At 41.4% G+C, this 26,998-nt stretch overlaps 1 protein-coding gene across 1 annotated transcript in view; it reads left to right on the top strand.

Annotated features, from left to right (window-relative positions):
* Positions 1-26,998, top strand: part of TNKS (tankyrase) — a 280,881-nt gene that overhangs the window by 10,566 nt on the left and 243,317 nt on the right. Inside the window, exon 2 of the mRNA XM_077814807.1 lies at positions 6,349-6,573. Within this exon, the coding sequence (XP_077670933.1) occupies positions 6,349-6,573 (225 nt within the window). The remainder of the gene's footprint in view (positions 1-6,348; positions 6,574-26,998) is intronic.

The following is a 26,998-nucleotide window of genomic DNA, read 5'->3' as shown; positions in this document are numbered from 1 at the left end:
CAGCAGGTCAGCTATCTCCAGCACCCAGACACCCAGCTCCCAATGGGATCCAAACCCCAAAGAAATCCTTTTTACTCTGTATAAAGCTTATACAGGGTAAACTCATGAATTATCTGCCCTCTATAACACTGATAGAGAGGTATGCAGAGCTGTTTGCTCCCTCAGGTATTAATTAGTTACTCTAAGTTAATTAATAAAGTGATTTTTATTAAGTATAAAAAGTAGGATTTAAGTTGTTTCAAGTACTAACAATCAGAACAAAGTAAGTCATCAAGGAGAATAAAGCAAAAACACGCAAGTCTAAACCTAATACATTAAGAAACTGATTACAGGTAAAATTTCACCATCAGAGATGTTTCAATAAGCTTGTTTCACAGACTAGACTCCTTCCTAGTCTGGGCCCGATACTTTCCCCTCATACAGTTCTTGTTAGTTCCAGCAGCCATCTTAGGTGGAAAATAGGGGTGTTCTCATGACTGGCAGCCCCTTTGTTCTGTTCCACCCCCTTTTATTCCCACAAGGTGGCAATCTTTTGTCTCTCTGGGTCCCCACCCCTCCTTTTAAATGGAAAAGCACCAGGTTTAAGATGGATTCCAGTATCAGGTGATATGCTCACATGTCCTGTGAGACCCCAGCCTCCATTCTTCCTGGGTTGGCTCACAGGGACACAGGAAGGCTTGCAAGTAAACAGAGCCATTTACAACCAATTGTCCTAGTCAGTGGGAGCCATCAAGATTTTAAACCAGCATTAATGGCCCACACTTTGCATAATTACAATAGGACCTCAGAGTTATACTTTATATTTCTAGCTTCAGATACAAGAATGATACATACATACCAATAGGAGGAATATATTTAGCAGGTTATAACCTTTATGATACCTTACAAGAGACCTTTTGCATAAAGCATATTCCACTTACATCATATTCACACGCATAAGCATATTTCCATAAAACATAATGGAGTGCAAAATCACAGCAGGCACCTCTTGTGTTAAAGTTTAGAGCTTTCCAGAAGCTTTTGACAGTGTGCAGAGAGAGAGTCTTTGGAAAATTATGAAATATTATGGAATATAAGTAAGAATAATTGGCACCATCAAGGATCTATATAACGTTAAACATGTAGTCTGATGGTTACATCAGCCAATGGTTTGCACTGACAACAGGAGTAAGGTAAGGGTGTATTATGTCCCCACTATGTCATGAGGAAAGTAACTGCAGAAGGCAACTGAGGAATTTTATTGACCAATGAAGCACAACTGGATAACCCCCTTGTTTATTTTGTGCTCATGATATTGTCCTGTTTAGTTCAACACATCACTTAAGGGACAAAAAGACCCAGCTTTTGGCAGATAAACTATTGGTTCATCAACAAAGGGAAGACAAAATATATGGCTATCAATGTCCCCAAAGCAACAGAGTAGATGGAGAGACACTAGAAGTAGGAAGCACTTTACCTGTCTAGGGAGTGAGATGTGTAAAGATGGTGTCACCATGCTGTATGTCAAGCAGTGTATATTGAAAGCAGCAAACAACTTTCAGAAACTTGAAAAGATTTGGAAAAGTAGTGTGGCTGACAGTGATACAAGTATGAATTTTTAATTCATGTCTCTCCTCCTTTATGGAGCAGAGTCATGAGAATCTACAACAGAAATGGATAAGATCAACGCATTCTAAAGTAAAAAGAAAAAGAGTACTTGTGGCACCTTAGAGACTAACAAATTTATTTGACCATAAGCTTTCGTGAGCTACAGCTCACTTCATTGGATGCTATATCTCACGAAAGCTTATGCTCAAATAAATTTATTAGTCTCTAAGGTGCCACAAGTACACCTTTTCTTTTTGCGAATACAGACTAACACGGCTGCTACTCTGAAACCTGTCATTCTAAAGTAAAAACCTGGGAAAGGTCTTCAGAGTTCACTGGGAAGTATCTTGCAACATCAGAAATTCTAAGGAGAGCAAACTAAACAAAAGCATCAAACATGGTTAGGCAATGATGGACATATTTAAGACATGCTTTAAGGATGCCACCAACCTGACTTCCACATCAAGTAATAATGTGGACGCTACCTGGAAAGAGAAGAGGGCAACCTAGAGAAGCATTATGCAGAACAAGGGAGAAAGAAGCCGAATCCATCTGTTTGACACTCAGAACAGACCAGCACCAAACCAAAATCAGTGGTGGCATCTGGATGCCCTATGCACCTGATGGGGTGGGAGGATAAAGAAGAATATTTGAAGTATACCTTTTTTGCAGAGGCTAAAACACTTCTAGAAGCCAAGGCCCTAATCCTGCAAAGGGATCCACGTCCGCAGACTCATACCCATATGGACTGGACGCCTTTGCAGGATTAGGGCCTGTGAGATGGCAAAATCCCAAGGACAAATTTAATAGATCCAACAGACTTTCATTTTAAACATCTCTGATCGTTCTCAATATTTTATCTGTATGAATTGTATTAACTTCTAATGACATGAAGCGTTCTGTGCTTCAGCTATAGCCTGTTTTTTGATTTCTCTGAATAGTGTGGTCTTGTACAACAAAATCATGTTTAAAATGTGTGGAGGTGGAGAATGAGAAAATACAAGAACATGAACATAGAACTTAAACTCAAATTATTTATTTAGTGAAACCTCAAACCGCATTTTACTGGAAAGCTTGTACGCTGCACTGAAAATGTCTGTTTCAGTTTCTAGATACAGTGAAGTTAATGCACTTATTTTCAGCCAGTGGTCTTAATTCTCTTTTTACACTGTTGTGAACTGGGAATAGCTCCATTTAAGTCAGTGGAGTTGTGTTGATGTAAACTGGTGTGAGGGAAAATCTGGCTCAAAATATGCTTAACTGAAAAGACAAATTAAACTAGCCTGAAGTCCCCACCTACCACGGAAACCATTCTGACAATAACATCCATTTTCTTAATAAGATGAGCTCTTTGAAATGGAGAAGTGCACATGTTCTGATGTGAACTAGGTTTGGTCCTCTAAAAAGTAATGAAATGGGATTACGTTTATTCAGTGCATTTCTGCTATTTTATCGAACATAATGACTGTTCAGATACGGATAAACTGTGCTTTTCCATTTTCTTGATGATATATTCTCAGACTTTTTTAAAGAAGTGTTTGGACTAACAAATCTAAGAGCAAGTAATCTGTAATGTGGAAGAGAGGGTAAAAGATGCAATGAAAGTACAATTACAATAAAAAGTACAATAAAAATCTTTCCTAGAAAACTGAAAACCAAAGTTTTACGGAAAATTGTGATCAGAGTAAAACTGAGATTATAATTCATTTAAAAGAAAATAGACCTAGCTAGGTTGGCTCACAAGTTGCACTAGTTGTGTCATTGTCTGAGCCAAACAACTTGACACTCCCACATTACCTAGGATACCTATCAAAACCAGATATAAATTTCTGCTTTTTAGTAAGACAAGTGAAATTATACAACTGCATTATCTGACTGCATGATATAACTAGAACTTGATATGTAGCTAGTACTCTAATTGGGGAAGACATATTCTTCTTTCTTCATGCAAGGGTATGGATATTCTATAGTATTTTATGACTTTAGTCTCTTACCTGCAGAAAACATGAGGGCCAAGACTTAATAGTAAAGCCGAAAGTTAGGCACCTAAATAAGTAACTAGACTTTCAGAAGTGCTAAGCAGCTACCCCCTCCCACTGACTTAATTGCCAAGATGAACTTGGTTTAAAGCAGTGGTTTTCAACCTGTTGTGGGCCGCATATGCAGCTCTCTGTGTTATGTGGGCCGCATCCAGTGGTGCGGTGGACCTGGTTTGCACCGGTTTGTGTGAACCGGTTGTTAAATTTTGAAGCCGGTTTAGAACCAGTTGTTAAAGGGGTGGGCAAACTCTGGCCCGTGGGACCATCTTGTCTGTCCCGCCTGAGCTTTCAGCTGGGGAGGTCCCCCGGTGAATTTTTACTCACCCGGCGGCACTCCGGGCCTTTGGCGGCACTTCGGCGGCAGGTCCTTCTCTCGCTCCGGGCCTTTGGTGGCGGGTCCTTTAGTGCCGCCGAAGGCTCGGAGCGACTGAAGGAACCAGTTCTTCAGCTTCTTTCAGCTCATCACTGGTTGCATCCACACACTATACCTGTATACTACCTGTGTGGCCCTGAGGATGTCACGTGGGCCGTAGCTGTGTGCTGCTAGGGCCGTAAAGGGCCACAGGTTGAGAGCCACTGGTTTCAAGTCTTGTTGAAGGTTTAATTTTCTTAATGTTTTACCTGATCATCTGGGCAAGGTCTTTAAGTGGAGGATTTTGAATTAAAGCCTCAATTTGAGTAAATTGTTAGATGGATCAACTTTCTATCTGGAGATGCACAAAGATTTAAGGTTTAAGCAAAACTCTCACAGTTCAGGGCAACTGAACCTGTATTCCTCTCTGTGATGCAGCAGCAACACCCACTCTAGGCTCCCAGCTGCTTAGCTTTCACCTCTCTTGGGTGGAGACCCGCGTGTGTGCGCGCGTGCGTCTGTCTTTCTCTTCTCCCTCCCATCCCCTCCAGGGGTATTTCCAAGCTGCACAGTTCCCTGTCTACACTGTTATTGCCAGATTGCCTAATGAGCATGGCATCTGTGTTTGCTTACCCTTGAAAGACAATGAACAAAGTAATTGCCAGCAGTTATGCGTTCACACAACCCTTTTTATGCAAGCACATTTATTCTTAAGGTGAAAGCATTACAAAGAAAACATTAAAAACAATAAAGGAACCTACACATGTTAATAAACTTACCAACGATCACCCTTCCCCCCCCCTCCAACTCCAGCAGGAGTCTTTCTAGCCCTTTCCTAAGGTTTTGGGCCCTCTCTTGAACAGAAGATTCTGTCCATTTGCTGGATCAGAAAGAGGGCCCTGAAGTCAGTTTAAACTCGAGCTGTATATCCAAAACACTTTTCTTTGTCTATGGGTCTCTAGAGACCCATAATCTCTTTAACGATTCTGAGTCTGACTCACGTGTTTCCTGAATTAAAAAGCTCCATTGATAGAACTGGAAACAAGACTTTAAAAAAGTGCTAATTAGATTCTTGTTCTTAATCTTCATTGTTTCATGCAATCCATTAATTCTTGGCAAAACTGAGTGAGGGAGATGGTGGGATCTCCATTTTACAGATTGAGGTGGTTGAGGAAGGAACTTTGCTTTGTCCAGCTGCTTGTCCTAATCTGCATGTGAAAGGGAGGATCTAACAACAATAACTAGATTAGTCAGTGTTGACTTTAGCCACATTAAAATTTTGTCAGTTGTGCTCTTTGAAAAGGCATTCCAGAATACATAAAATTTGAAAGAGTAGGATGTGACCCAGTAGAAAGGTTTCTAGACCTGTTGCCCCCCAATGAGAAATGGAGGAAAAGGTTAGGATTTTGACTTTTACCTTCTTAAGAGGTCTTTGGGAGGGTCCTAATATTAACTGCTATCTTCTTGCTGGGGCATACTACCCATGTATGTGCACTTGGATTGGTGCCTTGGATTTTAGAGAACTAACCTTCTGATTGTCCATGATTTTGGGATGTGTGATGTAATGATGAGCTCTAGAAAGAAGTGCTAATTGAGGATTTTAACATTCATTATTAAGGCCCTCTATTTTCCCTTTGACACTGTTTTCACAGAGCCCATTGTATGAGTCCTGTGCCCAACCTCAGAACAATTCTGAGCCATAGTTGGCAGCTATGATTGCAGTTTCCTCAGGTCCTCCATTGCCTACACTGCCACCTTTTAATGGTCCTTCAGTTTCTCGACCTTTGGAGTGGTCATTGAAGTCTCTCTCCCTTCATCCACTATTAAAGAAACAAACTTGACTGTAAATAGTTTTTTTATTTTGTCACTAGGGTTAGGTGGAAAAGTTTGTTTTTACTATTTAACTCTGACCATTTCATTGAATCTTTAATTTAGGCCTTGCCCACGATGGGGGCCCGTCTAAAAGAATGGGATTATTGCACCGGCTTCAGGTGAAGAGTGCTAAGGCTGAGATGCCTACAAGGTCTTCTCAGAAAGGGCCCCAAAGGGCAGTAACCTTTGTGCTCCAGAACCTGTTTCTGCAAGAGGCTCTGGAAGCACATGAGTTTAGGGGACATTCTTCTCATTACCTGAATTTATTGTAAATATGTCCCTTGTCAGTCTAAGTGCATCTTTCAAGTGGGAAATATATTTGACCTGTACTGAACATTCCATGTTTATGATCAAACGATTGAAATACAGAGGCTTTTAAAAATGGATTTACTTCTCGTGGTTGTTCCTATCTCTAGAACATACTTCTTAGCCCAACATAGATATTTAATTAGACTCTGTGTCGACAAACATTTAACAAAGGTTTCTTTCATCTCACAGGGTTTGGAAGGAAGGATGTAGTAGAACACTTGCTGCAAACAGGAGCCAATGTTCACGCTCGTGATGATGGAGGGCTAATACCTCTTCATAATGCTTGTTCCTTTGGTCACGCTGAGGTGGTTAGCCTGTTACTATGTCAAGGTGCAGATCCAAATGCCAGAGACAATTGGAACTACACTCCTCTGCATGAAGCTGCTATCAAAGGGAAGATAGATGTGTGTATTGGTAAGTATTTGTCATTAACTACATCAATTTACTTAAAAATTTAAACACATTAACATTGCAGTGAACTTGTATTGCTCAGAATTGTAGTGACTGTTTCCATTCCACTTGATAGACAAGGGACCAGTTGCTTTTCTCTTCCTTGTTAAGAAGGGTGTATTTTTTTTCCCCCCCATCCCCACGCCCCTGGTAGGCAAGTAAAGAGATGTAACCTAAAATTTAGTGACTTACAGGATTCACAACACAGTGTTTTCTAAGCTTGCGGTCTGGAAAGCTAAACTGGCACAGGAGCTAAATTTTGATGGAGGAGTAGTCTAATGGAGTTAATTTACCATTTTGGCAGAAACATAACATGAGAACTCTGCCAGTAAAATGGAAGGTCTGACTTCAGATAACATCATGGCTTTTTGAGGCTGATCCTGGTATTGTGGTATTCTTCAACCTGTGAAGTTGGGTATTTCCTGTGTTATAAGAATTGAAAGGCTGACCATTTTACTACTATTTGAAAGCTTTGAGGGACTAGTTACAAGACAAACTTGTTCAAAACAGTTATATATTTTCAGCATGTACTGAATCATAGAATATCAGGGTTGGAAGGGACCTCAGGAGGTCATCTAGTCCAACCCCCTGCTCAGAGCAGGACCTATCCCCAACTAAATCATCCCAGCCAGGGCTTTGTCAAGCCTGACCGTAAAAACTTCTAAGGAAAGAGATTCCACCACCTCCCTAGGTAACGCATTCCAGTGTTTCACCACCCTCCTAGTGAAAAAGTTTTTCCTAATATCCAACCTAAACCTCCCGCACTGCAACTTGAGACCATTACTCCTCGTTCTGTCATCTGCTACCATGGAGAACACTCTAGATCCATTCTCTTTGGAACCCCCTTTCAGGTAGTTGAAAGCAGCTATCAAATCCCCCCTCGTTCTTCTCTTCCGCAGACTAAACAATCCCAGTTCCCTCAGCCTCTCCTCATAAGTCATGTGTTCCAGACCCCTAATCGTTTTTGTTGCCTTCCGCTGGACGTTTTCCAATTTTTCCACATCCTTCTTGTAGTATGGGGCCAAAACTGGACACAGTACTCCAGATGAGGCCTCACCAATGTCGAATAGAGGGGAATGATCACATCCCTCCATCTGCTGGCAATGCTCTTACTTATACATCCCAAAATGCCATTGGCCTTCTTGGCAACAAGGGCACACTGTTGACTCATATCCAGCTTCTCGTCCACTGTAACCCCTAGGTCCTTTTCTGCAGAACTGCTGCCTAGCCATTCGGTCCCTAGTCTGTAGTAGGGCATGGGATTCTTCTGTCCTAAGTGCAGGACTCTCCACTTGTCCTTGTTGAACCTCATCAGATTTCTTTTGGCCCAATCGTCTAATTTGTCTAGGTCCCTCTGCATCCTATCCCTACCCTCCAGCGTATCTACCTCTCTTCCCAGTTTAGTGTCATCTGCAAACTTCCTGAGGGTGCAATCCACACCATCCTCCAGATCATTAATGAAGATATTGTACAAAACCGGCCCGAGGACCAACCCTTGGGGCACTCCACTTGATACTGGCTGCCAACTAGACATGGAGCCGTTGATCACTACCCGTTGAGCCCGACAATGTAGCCAGCTTTCTATCCACCTTATAGTCCATTCATCCAGCCCATACTTCTTTAACTTGCTGGCAAGAAGACCGTGGGAGACTGTGTCAAAAAATTTGCTGAAGTCAAGGAACGTCCACTGCTTTCCCCTCATCCACAGAGCCAGTTATCTCGTCGTAGAAGAGCCTAGAGCCAAAGCAATTTCAAATAAAATTGAATATTTCAATCATTTTAAATGTATGTAGATCATAGTAAATATTCTTCAGTAATATCTTTCATTTTTATATATTTTCAGTCTGCTTAGTAATACTTTCTTCAAGCAGAGTTCTTTATTTTTAATTGTGCAGACTGGCTTGAAGGTTACTTCTGAAGGAAGCCGTGAAATTGTGTGGTCAGTATTTCAGATCTGGAGGGAAAAAATAACTTTATTATGTAGCCACATCATATTAATGATCATGGTTACAAATTTGAGATCTTAGTTTTAATCTGAGGGCACTTCATTTTATTATATGGACCAATTTTGAAAAACCTACAGTGTTTGCTTAAAGACAGTCCCGGCAGAAATTTAGTAGGGAGATTATATTACCAGTGGATAATGAGACCACTAATGGGAGTCCTGTGTCCAGTTCTCAGTCAACACTCCAAAGAGGGTGGTGGAAAATGTGGAGAGGGCTCAGAGAAGAGCCACGAGAATGATTTGAGAACTGGAAAACCTGCCGTGTATTGAGACCCTAAAACAAAGGTTAAGAGGTGACTTAATCGTGGTCCATAAATAGCTACACAGGAAGAAGAGACCTGATGCTAGAGAGCTCCTTTAGGTGACAATGGCATGACAAGATGAGTCTAGATGTGCACAGGAATACATAACAAATTTAAGGTTTCAGAGTAACAGCCGTGTTAGTCTGTATTCGCAAAAAGAAAAGGAGTACTTGTGGCACCTTAGAGACTAACCAATTTATTTGAGCATGAGCTTTCGTGAGCTACAGCTCACTTCATCTGATGAAGTGAGCTCACGAAAGCTCATGCTCAAATAAATTGGTTAGTCTCTAAGGTGCCACAAGTACTCCTTTTCTTATAACAAATTTAAGTGAGGTAACTGGGAATATTTTGCCAAGGGATGTAGTAGATTTTTCCATCACTTGAAATCTTTACATCAAGAATCATGGTCTTTCTCATGCCATATTAAGGACTTAAATGATTCCATAGAAACCTGCGGTGTACACTTTTCTACATGTGTGTGAAATGATTCTGGTGTAGTTTGATCAAGATGTAGATAATTTAGTGTCTGGCTTGTCTGTTTTACCCATTTTAGTATGTCCCTTCCTATTTTTATACGGGGCCCTATCTCCAAGTCCTGTAAGTAAATAACTCTGCAAAGCAGACTTGTATACATTTATTTATCATTTAATTTTCTATGTATGGCAGAACACTTGAGTGTTAAGAGGACGTACAAATATCAGTCTTTGATAGAGAGGTTGGTGGAGTCTTGTTCATGCCTTAAGCAATATTTGATGGCACAGCAAGGATTCAGACCACTTGCAAATATATTTCTGCAATATTCTTAGGCTTGGAAGGATTAATTTTTATTGATAAATGTTGATTTCACCCTAAACACACCGACAGATGTTTAGATGATAAACATTTGCAGATAGGAAAGGTAATAAAAATGCTGAGAATTTTAGTCAAAATCCAGAGATTTTTTTTTTTAAGACTTTTGAATTAGGCTTGTTATGAATGGATTCATGAATGAATCGGAACAGGTATGACTTGATGATTTAAGGATATTTACTTTGTATATTTTGACATGTGATGTTGACCATTTGTTTTAATGATGTATAAAGATTTAACTTATTTATGCTGTCATTAAATAATTCTGACCCACTCCCACAACTGTGAAATTTTTAAATGGGGGGAAAAGGCTTAAAAATAAACTTCAACTGACATTATACAAAAAATGCTGACATGCATAAAAATAGATTCTGCCAAGCCTAAGTATATTGTACAGTAGCTATTTTTACCCAAAGTGTTGATTACTGATATAATTGTTATATAAGAAATTGGCTGGTACAAATCAGTGTCAGGTACTAGACTTAAACAAGTCAGGTATGCTTTATTATAAAGCAAGAATTTGACAGTGTCTGGAACACTGGCACAACATATGAGAAATTATTGTTGAACACCACAATATCTGCTGAAACTTTTCTTTTTAGAAACTGTCTACTGACTTTTTCCCCACATGCTTCATTTTGGCTCTTGTTTATTTTGAACATCATCCAAAAGCTAAAATGGGAGATGCTTGCCATATTTGTTCTTTCCTCCCATCTGCATGTCTTTGTCCATATCATCGTTACCATGCGAATGCTGCTTCTGTAATATGGCAGGAGAGTAAACTGGTAATTGAAGAGCATAATGAGCCAGGAAACATGGAAAAGTCATTAACAGTGGTCTTTCAGAGCCACAATAAATGTAACAAGATAGGAAAGCTAGAATACTAGCAAAAACTGGATAGTGATTACAATAGATCTGAAGATTGCTAATGGTCTCTGGATTTCAGTTGTTAAATAGTTTTTAAAATAGTAAATACACACTTCTACTGCATAGTTTTTATATTGCTTAATTGTCATTGACATTATTTGCATCTAACTGAACAACATTTCTTTCCCCCAGGTAGAACATGAGAGAGAACAAACCATATGTGGCAAGTGTAGGTCATGTTGCTTAATGTGCTACAGGAAGGCGCTTGTTTACCATGGTGATAAGACAGTATAAGAATCTGTATAGCACAGAATGGAAAGGTGCACCTGTTTAGCTCAGAAAATCTGGCCCATGACTTGTAGTCTGACCTGGTGTGTCCCTTTGTCGTCTTTGTGCTCTCTATCTTGGAACACCAAGGATCCCTAAGGATGGCAAATGCTTAGCAAAAGTGAACATGTGCTGGCCATTTCTTCTGGGATGATTAGGCATTGAAAATTTGTTTTCATTACTTAGTAATCAAATGTATGTCAGGTTTTGTGCGTTAACACCATTTAATGAATGTGTGTGTTTTTTAAATTGACTCAAGCATTGGAAACAAGAAAACTGTTAGATTGCAAGTTGATGATATTTATAGATCTTTGTGTTGGCTCATCTGTTACTAAGATGCATGTTTAGTGTCTGAGTTCTGCTCCCAGAGCTAATGAGAAGCATTTTGCTCTTAAGTATTGCTATTCAAGATCGAGCACCATTTCATTTGCTTAGGGAAGAACCAAGCAAGAAGCATTTTACTATAATTCAAGTATGAACACTAAATACTCATGGAAGAGTACTGTCAAGTCACAGAAGTGATTTTCAAAGCTAAGATAGGGAGAACGAAGGTTTCTAGTTTGCTATGGAAGACCAAATATGAGGGAACATGAGCATACTAAGAATTCAACCTTTTTGTTTCTGTACAGTCCCAATAAAACATTGCATCTAGCTTAATACTGACCGTTTGTGGTGCTGGGTGTAGGTGTAGAGCACACATGCTTATGGCCAAAATGTAGGAAAAGCTTCCCCCTTTTTTTTTTTTTGCTGAAGCAAAATACTGAAAACGAACCTTGATTGATAGTCTTTGCATGCATGTAAATCTTGTTATGGATTAGGCAACTGAAGTTGTATGAATTTCACTTCTGTATACAGTTTTTTTTCTGTACTACTCCAGATACTATGAATGGAGACTGAGCATCGTAACTTGTTACAACATCCTTTGATATCTTTGGCTTTGTCTATACCAGACATTTTTCCAAATACTTCCCACAACTGCTGCCAACTATTGTAAAGAGAACTCCGTTATTAGTCTCAGTAGGAACGCTTGAGAAATCTTTGGATTCTTCTAGAACCCTTCTGCATGCTGGAGGAAATCAAAGCAATGAAAAGGAAGAAGCTAGTTTGTTGCTATTGAGGTACTCCTTGGTTCATTGTTATAACGCAGGGGCGGCCAACCTGAGCGTAAGAAGGAGCAAGAATTTACCAATGTACATTGCCAAAGAACCACATTAATATATCAGCAGCCCGCACCAGCTCCCCCCACTCCAACCTGCAGCGCCTCCTGCCTGCCGGCAGCCCACCAATCAGTTCCTGCCGTTCGCCATGATCAGCTGTTACGCAGTGTGCAGGAGGCTCTGGTGGGGAGTGGAAGAGAGCGAGGACATGGTAGGCTCGGGGGAAGGATTGGAGTTGGGGCAGGGCCTGGGTCAGATCAAGGGGTTGAGCACTGAGCACTCCCGGGCATGTTGGAAAGTTAACATCTATAGCTCCAGCCCCGGAGTCAGTGCCTATTCAAGGAGCCGCATAGTAACTTATGAAGAGCCATATGTGGCTCCGAAGCCATAGGTTGGCCACCCCTGTTATAGTGAGACTTCAGCAATCCAAGAGTTCTTGCACCAAGTGGCTCTCCTAGAAAGTGTGGCATACAATCCCCTGTAATCTGCAGAAGTCAGGACCTCAATAATACAGCTCTTCTAGCTTTAGCTTTTTCCTCTCTGGGTATGTCTACACTGCAAAGAAAAATGTGTGGTGCTGACACTCAGAGCCTGGGTCAGTTAATTCAGGCTCATGGGGCTTAGACTGCAGGGCTGAAAATAGCAGTGTAGATGTTCCCACTTGGGCTGGAGCTCTGAACGGGAGGGTCTCAGAACCTGGGCTTGAGCCCGACTGGGAAAGTCTATACTGCTATTTTTAGCTACAGAGTAGCTAACTTTTTTGTTAAAAGAAAAGGAGTACTTGTGGCACCTTAGAGACTAACCAATTTATTTGAGCATAAGCTTTCGTGAGCTACAGAAAACTTATGCTCAAATAAATTGGTTAGTCTCTAAGGTGCCACAAGTACTCCTTTTCTTTTTGCGAATACAAACTAACACAGCTGCTACTCTGAAACCTAACTTTCATGTTGTACACATTCCAAGACTTTGTTCAAAAAGTCCCATTAGTCCAAAGAATATTAAGGATTCATCTGCAATAGTTGGTCTGATGTCAGATTTTCTTCATTTATTTTGTATTATCAAAGGCTATAAAAAGCTGTTTTCTTCAGCGATGGTTATAACATTTTTAGGGCTGTCAATTAATCAGTTAACTCACGCGATTAACTCAAAAATTAATCATGATTAAAGAATTAATTGTGATTAATCAGTTTTAATTGCACTGTTAATATAATACCAATTGAAATTTATTAAATATTTTTGATGGTTTTTCTACATTTTCAAATATATTGATTTCAGTTACAAAATACAAAGTGTACAGAATACAAAGTGTACAATGCTCAGTTTATATTATTTTTGGTTACAAATATTTGCACTGTAAAAATTACAAACAAAAGAAATAGTATTTTTCAGTTCACCTCATACTAGTACTATAGTGCAGTCTCTTTACTGTGAAAGTGAGACTTACAAATGTAGATTTTTTTGTTACATAACTCCGCTCAAAAACAAAATAAAGTAAAGCTTTAGAGCCTACGAGTCCACTCAATCCTACTTTTTGTTCAGCCAGTCGCTCAGACAAACAAGTTTCTTTTCGTTTACGGGAGATAATGGTGTCCACTTACTTGCAATGTCACCTGAAAGTGAGAACAGGTGTTCGCATGGCACTTTTGTAGTCGGCATTGTAAGGTATTTACCTGCCAGATATGCTAAACAGTCATATGCCTCTACATGCTTCCATGCTGGTGATGCTTGTTAAAAAATGCGTTAAATAAATTTGTGACTGAATTCCTTGGAGGAGAATTGTAAGTCTCCTGCTCCATGGTTTTACCCGCATTCTGCCACATGTTTCGTGTTATGGTAGTCTTGGATGATGACCCAACATATGTTGTTTGATTTAAGAACAGTTTCACTGCATGTTGACAAAACAGGAGTGGGTGGTTGAGATTCTGTGGCCTGCATTATGCAGGAGGTCAGACTAGACGATCATAATGGTCCCTTCTGACCTTAAAGTCTATGAGTAACACAAAGAAGGTTCCAATATCAGATTTCCAAAGCTAGATAGATCACTCAACCCAAGGTTTAAAAATCTAAAGTGCCTTCCAAAATCTGAGAGGGATGAGGTGTGGAGCATGCCTTCAGAAGTCTTAAAAGAGCAACACTCTGATGCAGAAACTACAGATCCCAAACCACCAAAAAATAAAATCAACCTTCTGCTGGTGGCATCTGACTCGGACAATGAAAATGAACATGCGTCGGTCCGCACTGCTTTGGATTGTTATCGAGCAGAATCCGTCATCAGCATGGACACGTGGAATGGTGGTTGAAGCACGAAGGGACACATGAATCTTCAGTGCATCTAGCACATAAATATCTTGTGATGCTGGTTACAACAGGGCCATGTTCTCTCTTTCAGGTGACATGTAAACAAGAAGCAGGCAGCATTATCTCCTGCAAATGTAAAAAAAACTTGTTTGTCTGAGTGACTGGCTGAACAAGAAGTAGGACTGAGTGGACTTGTAGGCTCTAAAGTTTTACATTGTTTTATTTTTGAATGCAGTTATTTTTTTGTACATAATTCTACGTTTGTAAGTTCAACTTTGATAGATTGCACTACAGTATGTGTATTAGGTGAATTGAAAAATACTTTTTCTTTTTTCACAGTGCAGATATTTGTAATAAAAATAAACAAAAAAATGGACACTTTGCATTCTATGTTGTAATTTAAATCAATATATTTGAAAATGTAGAAAACATCCAAAAATATGTAAATTAATGGTATTCTGTTTAATTTTTTTAATCGTTTGACATCCCTAAAAATTTTCTTTAAAAAAAATCTGATAGCATGCTGAATTTGTGGTTCCAGTGATGTCATAATCTATAATAGCAATTTAATGGTAGATTTTTACTGGGTGTGTTCTGACCAGAGATCTCCACAGGAAGCAGGGCTCTTCGAGTGCTACTTTTTTCACTTAATCTGTGTGCTGGAATCACAAAATAAAGATTACTCTTTTTTTCACCATAGGAAAGCCGTCTTACGACGAGTATGAACTAATAGTCTAAATGTTTCAGTTCTTGCTAATATGTGACAGCAACATATTTTTCCTGCAGAACTTAAACCCTATTTGTTAGAAAGGTATATCTGTGGATTCAGGGAGAGTGGGAAGGAGTCACCATAAAAATAACATCCCCACTTATTTATAGAAATTAGGGAGTGGAAGTGGAGGAAATTCTATGATCTGACTCATACAGGAGACATGACTAAGACAGCATGGTTATTTTTGGCTTTAAAATCTAACTTAAAATCTAAGCTTTAAAAACTAACTTTAAGATCTAAAAGTTGACTAAACATGGGAATAGTGCATAATAAGCATTAAGGGCAAATATAGAAATGTTAATATGCCAAAGAATTGAATTACATGTCTGTGACGTTCCACTCTGGTGGTGTCCGGACCAGTGATCTGCTAGGCCACTCCAGTCCTCAACTCTGGGAGCCAGCCTTACCCTGCTCTGCTGTGAGAACCCCCACTCCTGGGCTGTTCACGCACAGCCTCTGGCATGTAAGCTGCTCCCAGCTACTTGTAAGTGAATTACACTAGCCAATATTTCCAGTCCCAGACACAGCCCTAGGAACCTCTGTCTTGCAGTGTCCAGTTATGCCCTCTGGACGCTGCAAGCTTATGAGAGTTTGTCAGTTTAACAAAGAAATTGATATGTACCAGGCTTGTTATCCCAAGGGGAGCCTCTGACACACTGCAAACCAAACAGATTTATTAACTATAAAGATAGATTTTAAGTGATTATAAATCAATGCATAACAAGTCAGAGTGGATACCAAAATAAAATAAAATATAAGCACACAGTCTAAACTCTCAACCCTGTTAGACTGGGCAGCAACTAGATTAAGCAGTTTTTCTCACCCTACTGGATATTGCAGTCCTTAATATGCAGGTTTGTTCCTTAAACCTGGGCCAGTCTCCTGTGTTGGAGTCTTGTCGTCTTCTCAGTGTCCTGGTTGTTTGTAGCAGAAGTGGGGGCAGGAAAAGGGCCCAGTATGTGTCCACTTTGCCTGTTTTATGCCCTCAGTCCATGTTCTTGTAGAACATAAGTCCAGGAATGTCTGGGGGGCCTTGCTGAGTCTTTCCCAGCAAGGTTGAGCAATTCCCTGGTGGGGCCTCATGCAGGCGAGTCATTGCATTGGAGCTCCCTTAGTGGACAATGGCTGTTGATAGTTTATTGACACCCCACCCGGGATTTGGTTACTTTCCTTGCTGTTGCTTCTGAGGACCCAATACCTGGCTGATTTCCCCCAACTTACAGCATGTTTTAGTGACCACCATACTACACAGTTCTCATATCATATGCATTAATGATACACATCTATGGATAGAGAAATGACTTCCAGCAGACCATGACCTTTCCCCGATACCTTACAAGGCATGCTTTATATGTAAGATCACGATTATATTAAAATGAGGAATATGGGGGTTACAGCATGCTCCCCGAAGATACAGAATATCACAATGTCTCGTTGACAAACTGTTGAAAATAGGCATATACTGGAATGGAAGTGTCAGATGACCACAAGGTGAATTTAAAGTAGGTCAAAGATAGCAGAACCGATTGTCATTGTGTAAGAAACCACTTTACTTGGAGAGGAGATATGTCAAATTTGGTGACACTGTTTATGAGTTTTAAACTGTTCTGAGCACTCTTAAAGTGGGTTTAATTCTAAAGCTTCGTCACTGGCTTTCAGAAAACGTTTTCTACCACCTACCCTGTGGGCTTTGTGGATTTCTAATTTTGTTCTGATCTTTTTTTGACTGAAATGTCAAGTCAGACCCATGCCATTCAGAGAGCATAGTTGGCGCCTGCCAAGTAGAACTTTATGGAGCATGGGTGGCTAACTACACATGATCAAACAGTACAGATCAGGGCACTCAGAATGAAAATGGGTTTATACAGAGCAAGACTGGTTTCAAATGTAATGCTATGGTTGTGGGAAAACATAAGCAAAACAACAATCATTCAAGCTTTTACAAATATTCACATTCCTTGAAGGAAAGTGATACTGAAATACTATCTGACAACAGTGACAAGAGAATAGTGTCTTTACAAGCTATGATGCTTGGGTGATTGTCTACACTGATTCTGCTCTTGGTGCATATGTGCCCCATGTATGTGAAATGAGATTCTTTTTTGAATACAGTACCAGTTGTGGCTGCACTAATGCCCATCCCTGCCTACAGAATATCAAAGCTCTGGGTGTAAGGGGCGGGGCAGGGTACCCATCGCTCAGTTCCTCTGATTTGCTCCTGGTGCAAGACAAAATACTAGCAGTGCCCATGTTCCTTATGCAACATAGCCATTTCCTAGGTCACTATTGTCGGAAGATGCAGACAAGCACACGCTTTTGGGGTCTCATCAGATTGCTGAGGGGATCCTATTGCTGGATCCAATGTACATTAAGCCTCTGGAGTCTGAATCAAGTACAAGCATTGCCCCTAGTTTGGGGTCTCTATCACTCTTAGGGTGAAGATCCTCTGTCAAGTGCCCCCTTCTGAGAGCTGAGACATCTTAGTTAAGTTGCCTAGCCTGTTAGCAGTGCTGACAACTTAGACTTCACCATAGTTTAAACGCACTGTCTCTTGTAACTCAAGCCATGTTGGTATTCTGGGCCCACAGTTCCCCTCTTCAAGGGAAACTTAGTTCGATGTAGCACATACCTCAGATACTTACTTTGGACAGGATTCTGAAACCTCATTGCTCTTTCCTTAAGCACCAGAAATAGAGTACAGATCATACAGAATGTAAGCCTGAATGTAATGCTGCTCAGTCTTGCCCACCCTTCATTTGTGGGGCAGGGAACAACTGTCTGAATTATGAGGTAGGCAAGGTTCCCCTATCTCATATTCCTGCATTAGCTTCCATTTGCTTGAGGTGGTGGAATGGCTGAAGATGCAGAATAGATCAGTTCCTGCCCTGTATATAACCACCTTGTCTCTCTGTGTGAGGTGGCTCCCAGATCAGCCTCCTCAGGTGATCCCAGACCCTTACCAGCTGATTTTGCTGTCTTGCAACCTCTCCCCTGACAAACCAGTTCTCATGGATTGGAGCCAGACTGCTGCGCTGGGCATCACAGCATGGGGAGTAGGTGGCCAGCCCTCTGTGAAGAAAGAGGTGGTTAGGAACTATTTAGAAAAGCTGGACGTGCACAAGTCCATGGGGCCAGACGCGTTGCATCTGAGAGTGCTAAAGGAATTGGCGGCTGTGATTGCAGAGCCATTGGCCATTGAAAACTCGTGGCGAATGGGAGAAGTCCGGGATGACTGGGAAAAGGCTAATGTAGTGCCAATCTTTAAAAAAGGGAAAGAGGAGGATCCTGGGAATTACAGGCCAGTCAGCCTCACCTCAGTCCCTGGAAAAATCATGGAGCAGGTTCTCAAGGAATCAATCCTGAAGCACTTACACGAGAGGAAAGTGATCAGGAACAGTCAGCATGGATTCACCAAGGGAAGGTCATGCCTGACTAATCAAATCGACTTCTATGATGAGATTACTGGTTCTGTGGATGAAGGGAAAGCAGTGGATGTATTGTTTCTTGACTTTAGCAAAGCTTTTGACACAGTCTCCCACAGTATTCTTGTCAGCAAGTTAAAGAAGTATGAGCTGGATGAATGGACTATAAGGTGGATAGAAAGCTGGCTAGATCTTCGGGCTCAACGGGTACTGATCAATGGCTCCATGTCTAGTTGACAGCCGGTATCAAGTGGAGTGCCCCAAGGGTCGGTCCTGGGGCCGGTTTTGTTCAATATCTTCATTAATGATCTGGAGGATGGTGTGGATTGCACTCTCCGCAAATTTGCGGATGATACTAAACTGGGAGGAGTGGTAGATACGGTGGCAGGTAGGGATAGGATACAGAGGGACCTAGACAAATTGGAGGATTGGGCCAAAAGAAATCTGATGAGGTTCAACAAGGATAAGTGTAGGGTCATGCACTTAGGACGGAAGAACCCAATGCACCGCTACAGACTAGGGACCGAATGGCTAGGCAGCAGTTCTGCAGAAAAGGACCTAGGGGTGACAGTGGACGAGAAGCTGGATATGAGTCAACAGTGTGCCCTTGTTGCCAAGAAGGCCAATGGCATTTTGGGATGTATAAGTAGGGGCATAGCCAGCAGATCGAGGGACGTGATCGTTCCCCTCTATTCGACATTGGTGAGGCCTCACCTGGAGTACTGTGTCCAGTTTTGGGCCCCACACTACAAGAAGGATGTGGATAAATTGGAGAGAGTCCAGCGAAGGGCAACAAAAATGATTAGGGGTCTGGAACACATGTGTTATGAGGAGAGGCTGAGGGAACTGGGATTGTTTAGTCTGCAGAAGAGAAGAATGAGGGGGGATTTGATAGCTGCTTTCAACTACCTGAGAGGTGGTTCCAAAGAGGATGGTTCTAGACTATTCTCAGTGGTAGAAGAGGATGGGACAAGGAGTAATGGTCTCAAGTTGCAGTGGGGGAGGTTTAGGTTGGATATTAGGAAAAACTTTTTCACTAGGAGGTTGGTGAAACACTGGAATGCATTACCTAGGGAGGTGGTGGAATCTCCTTCCTTAGAGGTTTTTAAGGTCAGGCTTGACAAAGCCCTGGCTGGGATGATTTAATTGGGGATTGGTCCTGTTTTGAGCAGGGGGTTGGAGTAGATGACTTCCTGAGGTCCCTTCCAACCCTGATATTCTATGATTCAGTCTGTTTAGGATGTTTGTGTTAGAATAGAATAATTAAATTAGGATTGTCTTCTATCAGCCTGGTATCACAGCCCTTTGGAATTTAGGTCCAACATGATGGTGAAAGGACAACAGAAGGCAATGTGCTGCACCTTCAAAATTTAGTTTGCAGCTTAGTAAAGATACATACAGAGTTCATAATCTCACACAGAGCTCAGAAGTTATGCAGATTCCCTAAATCTTTCCACTATGTGGACTTTTTTAGAGTTATTTTTAGTTTAATATTAGTTTAGTTTTTATTCTTTTTACTTGTTGGCTGCTTTTTTGGCTCTTTGGGCTGGTCTACAGTATCGTTGTAAATCAATCTAAGTTACATTATTTGTTATGTAACTTATGTAACTGACGTCGACATAACTTAGGTTGGCTTCTTGCGGTGTCTATACTGTGCTATGTCAATGGGAGATGCTCTCCCATTGACACAGCTTTTGCCTCTCAGGGAGGTGGAGTACAAATGTCGATGGGAGAGCTCTCAACAGACCCACTAAATTGACACCACCACATCGATCGCAGCGGTGCTGATTTAGCTGGTGGAGTCGACATGGCCTTTGAGTGGGTAAGTATAGCACACTCCCAGTAGAGGGGGTTATTCCTTTATTATGGGGAGTTCCCAAGTCTCCTGGCTTTAAGACCTGACAGTTGTGTGACTCCGCCATGCCTGTTAATGGTAGGTGCACCAGTTACCTCATCTGCCTGTCTGGGAGACAGGCATGTGCCAGATTGCAGCTCTGTTGCTAAGATGGGCCCTCAGGAATAGAGAAGTGAGGCTGAATTTCTTGTTGCTGGAAAGATTAATGCAACATCCATCTCTGTCCCTGAGAAGCCTGGGAATGATCCAGTGCACCCTATCTCGGCACCAGGAAGTTGTGGCTCAGCCTCTACTTTGAAAAGTGCTTCCTCTCTCAGAGCACACTGCATCTGTTTGTGTTTTTAAAGAGGAGAACTGAGTACCATGCCAATCAGGATTCTAGATGCAGATCACCACCCCTGACCCCAAGTAAGAGGCTTAAAACTTCTCCTCTGCTTCCATCAAGATCCATGGCCTGGAGTTCCTTCCCAGTGCCATGGCACTGATGATTCCTTCATCCCACAAGGACTGTGCTGCTTCAGTACCATAGCTACATGGTGACTCTGGCCCTGGCATTGGCAGACATATTTGGTGGTGACCACTTCACCCTGTCACAGAGCACCATCTCAGCACAGACCCTGGCACTGGAGATCCCAGCACTGAGACTCTTCATGCTACTGGCTGACCAACCTATCGGTCTGTTCCCTGAGTCTCTGATACTGGATTTTTTGAGATGTTGTCTCCAAGCAACTATGTGCTACAATCATACCTCATGTGGACCCAGTACTTTGGACAGGAGTGCCCCCTCTAGAGGAGACCTATTCCTCCTTGTCCTCTTCATCAGCATGCTCCAAAGGCTGTCTTCCCCCTTGCCCCCATTATCCACCTTGTGTGGCCCAATGGGTATCTGGTAGGGAACCTAGAGAAGAGTATACTGGAGAACGTGAGACAAGTGGACTTCAAGGGGCACCTTTTGTGATATCTCCCCTGAGTCTGCCACCCCATTTTTCTTACCAGCCCCTGGGACATGAATCCCCACTTCAGAAGACTCATTTCCTCGGTATGTCAGCTAAGATCTCTTTTACAGATGAGGCAAACCCCAATCACTCAGCCCCGAATCCTAGAGGGCACGGAGTACATAGAGCATCCTACTTCTCGTCTTCGTCCCTTTAATGAGGCTGTTGAACCACCCTCTTTTGTATCTCGGAATGAATTTAAGACCCTTCAGGATCTCTTGAAAAGGATTGCAGGGACCCTTCACATTCAATCTGAGGTGATACAGGAGAAACAGACTACTAGACATTCTCCACATGGCAACACTGGGTAGAGTAGCAATGCCCATTAACTTTAGTCAGCTCAAAAAGAGCCTTGTTATCTGGCATACTCCTGTCTCCATTCTACCCAGCGTGAAGAGGGTGGACAAAGTATCAAGTCCCCACAAAGTGATTTGAATCTTTTTTTTCTGGCACCTGATCCTTGTTCCTTAGTGGTGCAAGCAACTCGGGAGAAGTCCAGGTAACAGGCTTTCTAAAACACTCCTCCTGAAAAGTTTCAGAGTAGCAGCCGTGTTAGTCTGTATCCACAAAAAGAAAAGGAGTACTTGTGGCACCTTAGTCTCTAAGGTGCCACAAGTACTCCTTCCCTCCTGAAAAGGATCTGAACTCTGCCCTTCAGGAGGGACCTTTTCTCCAAAAACTAGTTTTGATGCGAGTTGAGTCTGACAGAACTCTCCATGGATCTCTGCTGCTGCTTCTGCTTCTGTTCATCCCTTTCGGAACTCTATTTCCTGCTTCCGAGACAATTGGATGAGGAAAACTTATAACTGGTGGGTCCTCGAGGTAAAGGGGTATCCGATTCATTCATTTAATAACAACCCTCTTTCCTCCTTTCTCAACCCTTTTCAGGCACCAGTCTCATGGGTCTCTTCAGGAACAGGAGGTGAGCTCCCTAATGCAACACAGAGCTCTTGGAATAAGTACCCTTAGTATTCTGAGGAAGAGACTTCTATTGTCATTTACTTTCCAGCCCCAAAGAAAGGGGGTTGGAGACCCTTCCTTGACATTCAAAATCTTAATGTGTTTATCCGTCATTTTTAGATTCCAAATGGTCATCCTAGCTTCCACACTCCCTTCCCTAGATCTTTTTGGACTGGTTTGTGGCTCTCTATCTTCTGAATGCATATTTTCTCCTCTCCATCCATGTGGCCCACAATGACACCTCAGATTTCTAGTAGAGACTTCTTTATTGATCGAGTACCATCTGTATTTTAAAATAACCTTTATTAAGGCCTAAACTTCAATCTAACTCATTTTTTAAAATGTGAACAGAACATGGGCTGCCAGAGTTTTAACCCCCCTAAACTAGTGGGAATCACTGGCTAAGCACTTAAAATTAGGATTTTAGTTGAAGTGCTAAACCTGCTTTCGTCAGCAGTAGCCTCTTCTGCGGGGGCAGAGAAATTATTTTCTTCAGCTACTTAAATTAAATGACTAGTTCGTTCGAAGTTTAGAATGGATGGGGAGTTGGAAAAAGCAGGAAAGCTTGTTGTCCTCTTTAAATCTCTGAATAAAAATGGGGTGTGAGGATTATCTATTGAATCTTGGAGGACTTGGTGACCAGAAACAATCAGTTCAGATCACTAACTACAGATACTTCCTTTGTTTAATCAGTTTGTAAATGCAAAGCATATTTTGATAAACATTTTTTCTTGCATATCCAGCACATTCAAGGCAGTTTAGTTAACTAACTAATAAATACAGTTTTAAAACAGCTGTTTTTGTGTGTGTTCAATTGAATTCCAGTTTACATCACTAAACTCCAGTGGCATAAAAATAAACGTAAAACTACATGTTACACAAAATGCAGTATGCAGGACAAAAATGTATAAATGTAGAATTTTGTTGCAGCTTGGGTAAAGTTGTTTTCATAATAGAGGTGAAGGATTTTAAAAAATAAAAACAAAACATTGCACTTTGGAAGTTCTGTCTAACCTACAAGACTGTTTTAATCAGGGAGTTGAACTGTTAAAAATTTTGGTTCAGTTCTTGTTCAGGTTCATCAAGATTTCCTAACTCTCCAGTTTGGTTCCAGTTCAGACACTAACTTAGAATGATGGTTTGGTAACTGGTTCAACCACTCTTGTTTGAACCAGTTCAGATACATTTCTTGTAGATTAATATTATACGCTCTTATGCTCGCTTTGCAACCCCTCCTAGCGAAAATATTTATCATTGTATGCTTTAGGAACTTTTTCAACAGAATTTCATTCAAAAAATTGTCTACAAAAATGTATCACAATTCCAAATTATGAGCTGGGTTAGGATAAATTCCAGGTCACATGATGTCCATTTTTCCTCTGTCAATGGTTGATCCTACTCTTTGTCCTCAAGGACACACGTGAGAGACTAGGTAGGCACAGCCTCAGGTTGGGCAGTGGGTGAGTTAGCAGTTGGTTCTGGCCATGCTGCTGGCTTGAGCAATGCACTGTGTTTAGTTGGTTCTACTTGTTTAAGCTAATCAACTCAAAGATTTAATGCAACTGAAACATTTCAACGTTCTTTGAGATTAAGAATGTAAGAGAGTTCATTAAGTAGTTAATTTTGAAATAAAGGAACCCAAAAAAGTAGCAAGGGAAAGTAACAGGCCTTAATTTTTTTTATTAATATTTCTTTGCCTATATTAAACAATAAAAGATTCTACACCGTGGAACTGCAAACCTTAAATAAATAAATAATAAATCAAGCAATATGCAATGTCTATTCTGGAAAAAAAGACTCCTCTGTCCTAGTTGACAGAGGGGAAAAGTTCTGGGCTCAACCAGCCATTGAGGTGAGGTGACAGTGGGGTAATTAGTCAGAAGAACTGCTACAGAACCTTTCCCCCTTCAGACTGAATTTCCCTAGCATAACAGAGTAATTTAGCCTCTGCAGGGTGGCCAGTGGAGTGGGAGCAGGAAGGAACTTCACCAGGGAAACAAAACCAGAAACAGAGTGGAAGAGCAGGGGAGCTTTGCAGCCTCAAGTCAAAACAAAGGCCTATTTCTCTCTCATCCTGCCTCACCCTCAGGTCTGAGGCCTGAGTTACTGGCTGCTAACAATCAGCAGGAAGTGGAAGGGGAGGGAGGTGTTCCCTTCTATGGGCAGTCCTTACTTGGGCATAACAGGAGAGCTACCAATCCTAGAACCCCTCTCTAAGCCTCTGACCTGTCTTTTCATCTCCTCCAAAGGCTTACTGGGAAGTGTAGCGTCTATCCCTTTTTGAGGGTTGGACCAGGGAGAGACTGTCCCTCCGCACCTGATTATTGAATCTTTTGATTTGAACCAGTTTTTGTTTTTTCTGGGTTCTGTTTCAATTTGGGTTCAGTGCAACTCAGAGGTTTTCAGTTTGGGTTCAGTTCAGGTTCAGTGAAAAATCCTCTGAACTGGTGTTCAGGGTTCAACTCCTTGCTTTTAATTTCTAATATTTTTGTTTCCTCTCCTTCCTCATGGGCCTTGAAACTCTTTAGTTGGTGACTGTCTCAAAGATAGCAGTCTGAACAAGGCTGCACTCTTTTATACTTTAAGGCTTTTTGCCCTTCACCCTCAGTTAGTAAGGTGAGTTAACTTCAGTCTCTGTCTAAAACTTTTAAAAATAACTCCTCCACAAACAGTTTGGGGTAGCAAACCTCTATTCTTTTTAAACCTGCTCTTAATTGTCTGGCATGTCTGTGTTCCCTCTTCACCTGAGAAGGATGGTCGCCTACTTTAAGTATTTTTCACTTCCCCAGCTAGATATTTTTCTCTGGGTCTGGGGCCTTTAGCATCTACAGCTTTGTATTTGAATCCTAGATTAGAATGACAAGCCAAAGGAGAATCAGATCAAGGACAACCTTGGTTCTAGCCTTCATCCAGAGTGAAACTCTTGGGATCTCAACTGATCCCCCAAGAACTCTTATTATGAACTGGATCTGCAGATGTATTATCAGTTGGAATGGAGAAGGCCACTGTGGTACAGACTGCCTTACTGGTAACCCCAACCTTTCATTATGAATCCATAACAGATGGAAGATGATAGAAGGCGGTAGCTACTGCAGTGTTGGAACTGGCTCTCTTAGATCCACACATAATGTAGCTTGATAGTTATCTGGTGAAGGGGTACAATCTCCGCTGTGTCTACAAGAAGTTTTTCAGAGGATGAAGAGCAAGTGGCCTTTCAGGAGTTTACTGATTTGGACCCTGAAACACATGTCCAGCAGTTGCCTGTTAAAAACATGAACATTTCACTAGCCACTTATCTATATAAAGATACAGTAGCATTCCAAGAACTAGTACAGAAGGTGGCCTCTGCATTGAAACTACCTACTTGCTCTCTGAAAGAAATACATCCAATTTTTGATTGTGTGCTCAGTCTTTGGGAAGAGTATCGTTACAACTTTCAGACAGTCTGTTGCAACTTGCAGAATTAATTAGGCTGCAGAGAAGAATTTATCCAATGTCTAAAAAAGCGGATAAAGATGTATCACTTATCTCAGGATGGCTTTTCATATGTCCTGAAACCTAACTCTAGTGGTAGAAGCTGCTATTCAGAGAGTCGGAGATGGGTGATTGCATTCCACACTGTCAGACCAGGATGATAACTGATGCTTTAAGAAGAAAGGTCTCTTCCTCCTCTACCCTGAGCTTGAGTCACTCTTACTGACTGGGCCATTCTCTGTCAGTTCTGTCTTCAGGACAAAATGTCTAATTTTACTAAAATGTTACCAGATGAACAGAAAAATTGGCTAATGCCATAGTCTTTGATGAACAGCAGCTAGCAAAGCTGCCTTTGCACACAATATTTGACTCTTCAGTTACAGCTGCCAGAACTCTTGTATCTGCTCTCTGTGTAGATACACTAGGTTCATATCTTTGGGGTTGCACCTGGAACTAAGGTGGAAGACATGCCTTTTGAGGAAGAGGGATTTTTCAGCACCAGGACAGATGAGGTTTTAGAGAATAAAGGATACAAGGTATGTGGCTAGATGACTGGGTTTCTACAAAGCACCCAGAAGAAGATTGTTTAAGTATTAGAAGTTTGCCTTTTTTGTACATGAAATGTAGAAGGAGGGGGAAAAACCAGTTCTATCACCAACATCAGTAATCTCCTCTTCCATATCAGTATGGGAGAAGGAATAGTAAGCCAAGAGCTGCGGGCATGGAGATGTCTTCAACAGCAATATTTTTGAATGTCAAGCTTCAGATTTGACATGCATCTCAAGGACTGCAAACCATTCCTCCCAGATTTTAATTCACTTTCTTCTGGAGGCAGTCAGTATTTCCACCAATTGTCATCTGTGACATCGGACAAATGAACATTAGAAATTATCCACACTGGATACTCAATTCAGTTAAAAAATATTCCTCCTTCCAATTCTTCCCTCCATGTTCAGAGACACTCCTCATTAGTCTATCAAGATCAGAGTGTTTCAGGCTTTCATGGAATTGGGAGCTGTGTAGGAGGTCCTGGAAAAGTTCAAGGGCAGAGGATTTTATTCCAGTTATTTCCAGATACCCCCGAAGGAGGGAGTCTTGTCCAATCC

The sequence above is a fragment of the Eretmochelys imbricata genome, chromosome 4 (assembly GCF_965152235.1).
Source record: "Eretmochelys imbricata isolate rEreImb1 chromosome 4, rEreImb1.hap1, whole genome shotgun sequence".
In the NCBI taxonomy this organism is placed as follows: Eukaryota; Metazoa; Chordata; order Testudines; family Cheloniidae; genus Eretmochelys; species Eretmochelys imbricata.
Note: the sequence above shows the minus strand (reverse complement) of the source record. Positions and strands in the feature narration are given on the sequence as shown.